This window comes from Strongylocentrotus purpuratus, unplaced genomic scaffold (assembly GCF_000002235.5).
Source record: "Strongylocentrotus purpuratus isolate Spur 01 unplaced genomic scaffold, Spur_5.0 spur5_scaffold_9, whole genome shotgun sequence".
NCBI lineage: Eukaryota > Metazoa > Echinodermata > Echinoidea > Camarodonta > Strongylocentrotidae > Strongylocentrotus > Strongylocentrotus purpuratus.
In genome coordinates, this window is record NW_022145615.1 from 18322822 (window position 1) to 18333509 (window position 10688).

General features: G+C 39.4%; 1 protein-coding gene across 1 annotated transcript; it reads right to left on the reverse strand.

Moving 5' to 3' along the window:
- Nucleotides 1-851: 851 nt before the first annotated feature.
- LOC591246 (ankyrin repeat and SOCS box protein 7) lies at nt 852-8507 on the reverse strand. The gene is made up of 4 exons (XM_790817.5): nt 8285-8507; nt 4403-4646; nt 2924-3538; nt 852-2138 (listed from the first exon to the last, which is right to left on the reverse strand). Exons 2-4 carry the CDS (start codon nt 4629-4631, stop codon nt 2002-2004), a joined length of 981 nt encoding a protein of 326 aa, XP_795910.1. The 5' UTR covers nt 4632-4646; nt 8285-8507; the 3' UTR covers nt 852-2001.
- Nucleotides 8508-10688: the final 2181 nt, after the last annotated feature.

Sequence of the window (10688 nt, forward strand, 5' to 3'; positions counted from 1 at the left end):
AACCAAGCTCTTTAAAAAAAATATTAAAAAGTTGATATGTGCCTGTCACTTTTACATGCCACACACAGGAGTAAGACATGACTTCAGAATATGGGCCATAATGTCCTGGTGCAACATTATACTTATCATGGGATATATATACCAAAGGCTACAAGATTATTTAACTGTTTCCAGTGCAAGATCAATCTATACCAGTGTATAGAATAATTAAGTAAAAGTGACTCGATAACATTGTTGAAGCTTAATAAAAAAAAACTGTGTAATTTTGGTATAAAATGTTACTTTGTAGTGGACTACGAATATCTCATTTCATTTTTGCTGCAGTAGTTTATACAAAAACAAAAACTCAAATTGACTAATTGACACAATATAATTTTTTTCATAACAACCACATTTCTACACACTTCTGCCAGATTTATTTTGGGTTTAGCATACAACAGGTTAAAAGATTTAAAATTACTGCTTTACCGACATTTATTAGTTCATTCCTTTAATCATTCAATGACAGATATTCCTCATGTTTGTGACAGATAAACCCAATGGGTGGTATTCTCATAAGTTAAGCTGGGACTAAGCCCAGACTAAACTAGAATTTTAGTTCACACTTCTATGGAATGCTAGGTTTCATCTTCCTCCTTCAATATTCATGACAAAGATAATCTACCAAAGACTTTGTTGAAATTCACTTCATACTAATATTATCCTTTTCTTTCCATTTCAATGCAAAATTAATTTTTTGGACACTTTTCATTGAAGGATTAAAATAATCTGTACAGGGTAAATGAGTTGGCAACAGGATCGATATCACACAAAAACAAAGCCATATTTACTGAGGTAAGTCAAATTTTGTTACTTCGCTAGTCAGCTTGATATAGATAATAATAATATTATATGGCTTTGTTTTTGTGTGATACAATAATATATTGCTCTCGCTATGACAATATTGAACTCTTCTGATTCGTTCAATATTGACATAGCTCAAGCAATATTTTCTTGTATCACACTCAAAGCCACCCAATATTATACAAATATCTCCGTTTGCTGGATTTATCTCATGCTAGCTGTCCTAGGATGCCTGTTGAAGGCCATATGTTCTCAATCGTCAGTTATAAGTCTTAAGTAGGTCTGTGGACATTCTGTTGAAACGCATAATATTGCTTAAACATGCACTTTTTTTGTGGGGGGGGGGGTCCAAGCAATCATACTAAAGGCTTGATCAGCTATGACGTGGCAAAACCGTGAGGGTTTTATTATGATGACGTGAAGTGTGATACATTTCATATAATAAACTTGATATAATCTTATAATACAGAGCTTAGTGAATACATGTGGGACCTTTGTTGCATGCAGATGCCCTTCATTTACACAGATGACTGTGGAGGGGCTTTCTTTTGGCGGCAGTTAACCTTGCCATATCTGAACGAGCATTTGGGATCGTTTTTTTTAGGAAATAACTCCGGTTTTCAAGAATGCTGCATCTCCACACCTGGCACACCAGTTATTCAGCATGGAATTCCCAAGTTCATGAGCACTGTCAAGGCTAGTACTCAACTGCCACGACTGTTTCTGTGTCACACGCCCAATCCACTGAGAAAATAACACAACCTTAACGCTGAACCGGTCCTTGCCTCTCCTTTTTCTCGACAGTTGGGGGATGGTGCGATGAGTGGAGGCACCGCTATATAGGTGATTGAGAAGGAAAAAAAAAAAAACAAGACAGAATCTGGACTACATGTATGTCAAGGCCTGATCATTGAAGACCACACAAATGGGCTTCATAGCCAATTTTCTTCTTCCTCTTCTTCAGAGCCACTCTCATCCTCTTCCTACGCAATCCACCCTATGAGGGCCTCCCCAAGACCAAATGATTAGCAACTGAAGCAGGAAGTCCAGTCCAGTCCAGTTCCACATTGCATTCCAATAAATAGTCATACAAATGATGATATGGCAGGTGGCAATAGCTTCTTAAGTCTTCAACAATGCTTTGCAATGTCCCGGGCATCAGTAATGGTCTTTGTATCTCACATAGTCTTTCACAATGTTGGCAATGGGTAAGAGATTGATATGGTGTAGTCCTTTCTGACCAAGTCTATGGCGGATAACCAAACGACAATGATCCTGAAGAGTTCTAGGAGTTCCTGGAAAGGTAAGAAAACAAAAATGATAATAATTTGATAAACTTCCAGAAAAATAATAGAATACACAAACAGAGTGTAACATCAATCAAATGTAACATTTAAATGGTCTCTACTGTAGTTTACAACACAATTTCTTCAGTTGAAATACAACCAAAGATTGAGATACATGTATTTTAGAAGACATGAAATAGATATACATGTATATACAGTGTACACACTGTACAATACTATTGCTTTATTCATACAGTCCGTAATAAAAATTCAACTGTTTAAGGATCACAGATATTGTTGCATAATAATATTGCCTTTACCCCGTCACTTAACATATTCCCAAGTCCCCTTGTTTTCTACGAATCAATCAAAATCCAACCCTGGGGTCTACAATTACATTAAGCAAAGAAAAGCGTAGAACTCAAGACTAATTTCCTTTGTTATGTCACATTTCGATCAAGAGCTTGAGCCTAGCGTCGGGTTTAATTTTCAGTAGAATAGTGGCATAGTGGTTGGGTCCAGCAATTGAGGGGAGGGTACTTGCAATGTTGGAATAGGGGCACTGTTAATTTGTTATGTTCGCAAAATGCAAGAAAACAAAAATATTACACAAAGGGAAGGGGTTCAAATAGCCCTACTGTTCCCCCTTTTTTTCTTTACCTCAATTTTTGCCATTCAATGGGGAGGGGGAAGAGGAGGCATACATTCATCCATAAACGTATACATTTTAAATCAATTTTCTCAGACAAATACAGGTACATGTAGATGTTTCTATACCTCATGATAGAACTTACTTGATGGCACGGTAAGAACTGACAAACTAGCACCGGTGTCTCCTTCATTCAAAGACTTGTACATTTCAAGAGGAGTCTTTCCATCATCATTGACAGCATGGCTATCAGCACCAAACCTACACAGCAATACACAACAAGCTGTATCGTCTTTCATCGCTGATAGGTGTAAGGGTGTCTGTCCATCTTCAGACCTACCGAGGTTAGGGCTAGCACCGTTCAGCAGGAGCAGTCTGGCTAAAAACATATTTCCTTTCAAGATGGTATACCTCAGAGGGAAACCGCTCTGGATATCAATGTCTGAAGCATACGCCAAGAGCAGCTTGACGCAGGGAACCTTTTCCCTGATGATGGCAAGCTGCAGGGGGCTTGTACCCTTGGTGCTCAGAGCGTCCACTCTCGCTCCTTGCTGCAGGAGCATCCTGACGAAGGACTCCCTACCGTAGTGAGCTGCTACATGGAGAGGTGTCCAGCCATCGGAGCTGGGTGAGTTGACCAGGTCATACTTGTTGTCTTTGTCGTATTCTAGTAGAAGCTGAGCTAGACGGGTTCTTCCATGCATGGCTGCGTAGTGCAGACAGGTGAATCCTCCTATCCCATCTCTAGCACATGGAGAGCCTGAGTGGGAGGTTAACAAAGAAAAAGAGGGCAAATACGTTCCATAAGTCTTCTATACAGACTGAACAATATCAAATAAGTCTATAAATAAATTCTGTGTAACCTCTTCTGCACAGGTGACAGTCAATAAACATTTATTCCACTATTACATTGCTCTTGTGTTTTTGTGCAATCAGTGCTTGAAAAACACCCCTTTTAAAGGAATCTCCATGACAACGATTTCACTTATTTTTTTCACTTTTGTAATATTTTTTTCATATTCTGTAAAAGATAATGCATTTTACATATATGCAGCATACTTATGGGCAGGTTCAAGAACCGATGATTTTTGTTGGGCCTAAGGGGTTTATATCACAAAATCTTGGTCCTCTTATTATTGTAGGTAGTGTCGAAATGGCAAAATAAATGATAGAATTAGGAAAAGCAATCGGATATACAAATATATATTAATATAGACAAAAAAGCCTTAAAAAATTAGAAAAGCAGAGTGAAATCTATGAAAAAGAAGGACGGAATGAAAAGGTGATGAAGATAAGAATAAGCTTGGGTCACACTTTCAGGAGTGGATATGTTGCCGGACTGTCGATCACAAGGTCTGTAGTTGAGTCCCATCGCGGCACTAATGTCCTTTGGCAAGACATTGATCTACATTTGCCACACTCCACCCAGGTGAAGTAAATGGGTACCTAGTAGGAATTTATTCCTTGTAACGCAACACCCGTAACAGCTGCACTACTAAAGCCATGGTAATTATGCTGCATTATTGTAGAGCGCTTTAAAAATTCTGATAAACTAAGTGTTAGGCACTATATAAGCAAATGTAATTATTACATGAATTAGGATACAGGATGGCAAAATTCCTACCTTGATGTTCAAGGAGTTCCCTGAGAACCCTCTCCCTTCCTCTTGATGATGCAAGATGAAGAAGAGTCCAGCCATTACAGTCAGCCTCATTGGGAGACAACCCGATCAATAGAAGCTCTTTGACGCGTTTTACGTTACCAACGGCAACAGCTTGTCTCGCCTCCTGGTTCATTGGATCAACACAGCTGAATCTGCGGGTTCTCTTTCTAGTTGGTCCTCTCACCATCATGTTGAATTAGTATATCTAGAAGAAAATGTCATGTACATGTAGATAGTTAGGCAATCAGTAATAGTAGGCCAATTTCAAGGTGTAAACACTATATATTAATGTTATGTCTTTGTTTAAAGTACATTGGTACTAATTATTTTATCTAATTCTTTGACCAACACCCCTATTACAAATTTAATACTGAGAATGCAAATTGCATATATTGTCCGACATAGCTATAACATATACCGGTAATGCATTTTGCATTCTATTGATATATAAAATGTGAATAGAATACCTTAAGATAATCATATATACATTTTGAATAAATTTGAAAATACATCAATTACTGTACGTGACTTTTTCCTAAGAAAAAATATAGTTTATCTCCCCCCCCCCCATCATTCTTAGTATTTTAGTATTTTAGTCTTTTTAAATAAATGAGTTACAATTGTTACCCTATTATCTATTTTTCACCACATGTAATTATTACCTTCTTGGCTTATTTTGGCTGTGATTTTCCCTAATTAAAAAGTAAAGGTTTTGTGTTTGAATTCAAAAGTCTTTCCAATTAAAGCTTGGTGCATAATAATATGTACAAATCAGCCTGGTACGTCACATTTTCAAGAAAATGGCTGCGCCCAAGTCATGCTAACAGGCATTACATCATGCCAAGAAATCTTTATTTACATATCTCTCTCATACACATTTGAAATATATATTGTACCGGAACATCCTAATCAAAATGCATGAATTCATTCCGTTTTTCAGAATACCTATATAGACTCTACATATTCTTTGGGGTTAGTTCTCCTTTAAACTCTCACCTGTCTGTGTCTCTGATTTGTCTGATTTTTTAGATTAGTTCTTTGTTAAGGCTTAAGGCAGCCTAAGCCCTAACCTAAGGTTAGATTTAACTTTAATTTTAAAGTTTTAAACAGAAAAAGTTGCACATAGAGTCTAGTCTATATTACTTTTTGGGACAAATGCAAAGTTACTGGTTTAAGTGGAGAAACAAGATACATTTATGATAAAGCAGACTATGATGCAATGTATGATAAGATTATGGAAATTGATTGGAATAATGAATTTTGGGAGATGTCCATGGAAAAATCATGGTCTTTCTTCAAAACTACACTGTTAGACATCTTTAATCGTTATACACCAAAGAAAACACTAAACGTAAGTCAGAGGAAAAAACATTGGATGAACAGAGAGACTCTGGAAGTGGTTAGAGAAAAACATAGACATTTCAGAAAGTGGCAAGAGATGAAAAGCGAAAAAAATCGGGAAAAGTATTCTAGTGCAGAAATTGAACAGCAAAGACGTTGTTATAGTAGATCCAGCAACCAAGCAAGGTGGCAGTGTAGGAAGGCGGTGAGTTCATATGAGAAATATATAGCCTCAGGAGTTAAGAAGAATGCAAGAGCCTTCTGGTCATATGTAAACTCAAAAATAACAACTCGGGAAAGTGTCTGTAATTTAACCAAACCTGATGGGAGTAAAACAGAAACGGATCAGGAGAAGGCTGAGGTTTTGCAAGATTTCTTCTCTTCAGTTTTCACCCAGGAAGATTTACAAGATATTCCTCTCCCTTTAGATGTTGAATTTGACACTCCACTAGACGACATACAGATTACGTCAGGAGATGTGTTTGAATTACTGCGTAGACTTAAGCCTAATAAATCTCCGGGGCCTGACAAAATACATCCCCGTCTACTAAAAGAACTAGCAGATGTGTTAGCTCTACCGATTTCTTTGCTGTTCCAAAAGAGTCTTGAAAGTAAACAGTTACCCCAGGACTGGAAATCTGCAAATGTTACCCCGATTTTCAAGAAAGGTAACAAAAGTGATAGTAAAAATTATAGGCCAGTTAGTCTAACAAGCATTATTTGTAAAATGATGGAGAATCTTGTGCGTAAGCAATTGCTTGACCATCTTATGACGAATGATTTGATTTCAGTTCACCAGCATGGGTTTGTAGTTGGTCGGTCTTGCATCACCAATCTTTTAGAAGTGTTGGACCAGTGGACACAGATTTTGGATGATGGAGGCACAGTAGATGCCATATATTTGGACTTCATGAAGGCGTTCGATACGGTGCCTCACCACCGACTGCTTCTCAAATTAGAATTGTATGGAGTTCGTGGGAATGTACTTGCATGGTTAGAGTCTTTTCTGAGTGGACGGCAGCAAAGAGTAGTGGTCAGAGGCAAGCAGTCTAAGTGGGGCAAAGTCCTGAGTGGAGTGCCGCAGGGCAGTGTGTTGGGTCCATGTTTATTTTTGCTATTTGTCAATGACCTTCCAAAAGTTGTCAACTCAAATATTTCGATGTTTGCAGACGACACAAAGTTGTATGTCCGTGCTGATACTGCAGATTTAAGAAAGCAACTTCAAGAGGATCTGTCACGTATGGAAGAATGGGCTGAGAAATGGCAGCTTTGCTTTCATCCTGATAAGTGTACTGTTTTAAGGCTTGGGAAGTTACCGGCAGAAGCCTCTACAGACTATTGTATGAAAAAGGGGACAGACTCTGTAACACTATCTGTTACAAAAGTAGAAAAGGACCTAGGTGTCCTAGTAGATTCACAACTATCATTTAAAGATCACATTTCCCAAACAGTTCTCAAAGCGAATCGAGTACTTGGAGTTATCCGTAGGACATTTATGTACCTCAATACTGATACTATGCCGTTTTTGTTTAAAGGCCTCGTTAGGCCCATTTTAGAATATGGACAAGCCGCATGGTCCCCATACAGATTAGGAGAACAGAGAATGTTGGAGAGCGTACAAAGACGTGCAACAAAGATTATTCCTGGCCTTAGAAATTTAACATACCAGGAGCGCTTGACCAAACTCAAACTACCAACTCTTGTTCACAGGCGTAAAAGGGGGGACATGATCGATGTGTATAAGTACGTGAATGGCTTGTACACTGTGCAAGAGATGCCCTTTAAGATGAGTACAGAAGATCGAACTCGAGGTCACTCTAGAAAACTTGAAAAGAAATATTCAAGGCTAGATATAAGAAAATACTTTTTTAGCAATAGAGTCGTGGAACTGTGGAACGGTCTCCCAGAAAACGTTGTGGCAGCTGGGTCGGTAAACTCTTTTAAGAATAGACTTGATAGTCACTGGTCAAAGAGTGTACCAGTAAGCCTTCTGTATGAGCCGGTCTAGGTGTTGTCTATTGTCTCATGTTATTACACAACCTCCTCCCTCCACAAAATAGCAGTAATCACGGAAGAATCCTGGATCGATGAACAGGCTTAGACCTACAACATCGTGTTTTAAAGTAAAGTAAGTAAGTAAAGTAAAACAAAACATTGAAGAAAAAATTAAGACAGCAACAACAAAAATCATCATCAATATCATCACCCATCACCACCAACAACAATACTTCATTAATATCAAAACAATAACAAAGATCAGCTGTCCAGTTTGTCGACGCAGGACCCATCCCACTCGATCGGTAGGCGCAGTCCGTTACACACAAAGCTTAAAGCACTGGCACTGGCACTGCACTGCAGGCTGTGCTGTACGAGAAAACCACACTGCACTGCAGACTTGAAATTCGTCAATACAATTATCGTGTTCGATTTTATTCACAATAAACACGAATGAGACTCAAGTAAGGTGTATAAACATCGCAGGCAAATACATTTCATACTTACAAATACTTCCAATCTGATTATTAATGACGTTTCACGGCAGCTGCGATACTAATTGCTCTCTGACAACGCCAAGCCCAAGGATTTGTTTATTGTTGAAGCCAATTCGGCCTTTCATGCTGCCCAGAGCTTCGGCCAACACTTTCGTAGCCATGGCCTCTGCAGCGGTCCCCACACGGGTAAAATACGACTCGGCTGATAAATTGAGCGAATGAACCGAGGTCGAGGATCTAGGGATATCGGATGCGGAGGGGGCCCCACTATACATTCTTGGATTCTTTTCCTCCTAAAGGAGTCCGAAGAAGAGTTTTGACTGGAGGTGGAGAATGAAAATGATGTTGATGTAGAAAGCTTGGGAGAAAGCTCTGAATGAGGATAATTAAGCTATACATGGACAAAGTGAACTTAAAAAAAAAAAAAAAAATCATTGTAGCTCTCGAGCTTTCATGGCCATCGATCCTGTACATTTTTTATTTTCTTGTGTTTGATTTATATTTTCCCCTTTGTATTTTGTCCCCCAATTTCAAGTAAGTATGGACTAATCAAATCAAATAGAATCAAATCATATCTAATCAAATCAAATCAAAATGTAATTTAGTTATAAACTCACAGACAGAAATAACATAACGTTTGATGCTTGTTCTCGTTTCATTTACCCGACTGCGATTAGAGAAAGGCTCAGGGAAGACGGTTTAAAAGTTGCAGTCCTCTCCTATAACTACCGAATTATAATTGTTGCCTATACTATAAGAAAATGAAAGGATATTAAAAGTACGTAGCACAATCAAAGTTCCCCATTGCTGTCTTCCCTTTGAAAAAAAAAAAGGAAGAAAAGAGAGAGAGAGAGAGAGAGAGAGAAAGAAAATAGGGCAGCAACGGGGACCTTTGATATGGCTACGCGCTCCATCATTCTCTCAATATTTCATTCTTCTTCACTATGGCCGCAATGTGGAATGAATGAGCGTAATTTTGTTTGGCAGGCTATGCAAGTGTCTTTTATTCTGGCATTTTTAGTATATATATATATATATATATATATATATTCGTTGGCTTATTGAAACATATGTTACGCAAATTTGATTTGTCGCCTTTACCCTCCCCCATTTGATCTAGGAAATTGATTGAGTTGTTCCGATATCGAAGAGAAATGGGGTAGAGGCATGGGCGTCGCTAAAGGGGGGGGGGGATAGGGGATGCGACACCCCTACCTGTCAGGATATTGTCGGCAAAATTGCGCTGCCGTCGGGAAACATGAGAAAGGGGGAGGGAAAAATGAGAAGGAAAGGACTGAACGAAAAGAAAAAAAGAAAATTAAAAGAAAGGAAAGAGAAGAGAAGAAAAAGAGAGGAAGGAGAGGGAAAAAAAGGGAAAAAAGGAAGGAAAAAAAAAGAAAAGGAGAAAAGGAAAGAAAGGGAAGGAAAAAAAAGAGAAAAGGGAAACAAAAGAAACGGGGGGGGGGGGTGGGTGAAAGAGAGGAGAGAGAGAGAGAGAGAGAGAGAGGGGGGTAAGGGGAAAAAGAGAGAGAGAAAGGGTTGTTGGGTGGAGTCGCCTTGCTGCTGTGTCGGGTCAGCTGTGTCGGTATTCTTGCTCGATCCCTGTGTACTATATCAATGCAGAAGTTTAAAGTGGGACATTAATTGGCATTGATGGTTGTCGGTAATATTGGTGGCTAGTTTTGTCGGTGATCGGTGGCCTCTACACCCCCCCCCCAGTGGCAGATCAAGGGGGCGGGCCCCCTTCCCTGAGGAAAAAAACGTGTAAAAACACGTTATTTTTACCTTTTTTTGGAGATGGGCCCCTCCCCTGGTGATCAAGGGGGGGGGCGATTTTTTTAGTTTTCGAGTTCCAACAAAAAAATTAATGCTCATCCCCCCCCTTCTACTGAGCGAATTATCGACCGCTAAATATTTTCTCACGAATTGGGCCCCTCCCCTGCCGCCGGCTGGATCCGCTCCTGCCCCCCCCCCAACACTGAATAAGGTTTATCGACGCCCCTGGGTAGAGGGTGGGGGGGGGCACAAACAGTAGTCATCATTTCTTTCGAACACGCTGCTATATTATGTACATCATATGTTGTTCTTCTATAACACCCATTGGTGTAGGATGAGGCACTGGACGGATTTAGGCGCATCGGTCTTACTCGGAAAATGAGATGGGAGTTCACATGGCTACTGATTGATAGAGGGAGGAGTGGGGTTTGTACAGGCGTTTAGCTATCTCGATCACCCCCCTCTCTCTCTCTCTCTCTCTCTCTCTTTCTCTCTCTCTCTTCATTTTTTTTCACCACTCAATGGGCAGAGGTTGGGGCACATTTTCCATGCCACCTGTAGCTACGCCACTGATTACAATGAGGCATTCAAGTATAAAAATAAAATTATTTCATCATAAAAAGATAACAATAACCGGA

Coding starts and splice junctions, on each gene's coding strand:
- LOC591246 (XM_790817.5), bottom strand. CDS start 4,631: ATGATGGTGAGAGGACCAACTAGAAAGAGAACCCGCAGATTCAGCTGT. Junction 3,539..4,402: donor GGAACTCCTTGAACATCAAG/GTAGGAATTTTG, acceptor CCTCCCACTCAG/GCTCTCCATGTGCTAGAGAT. Junction 2,139..2,923: donor AGTTCTTACCGTGCCATCAA/GTAAGTTCTATC, acceptor TTACCTTTCCAG/GAACTCCTAGAACTCTTCAG.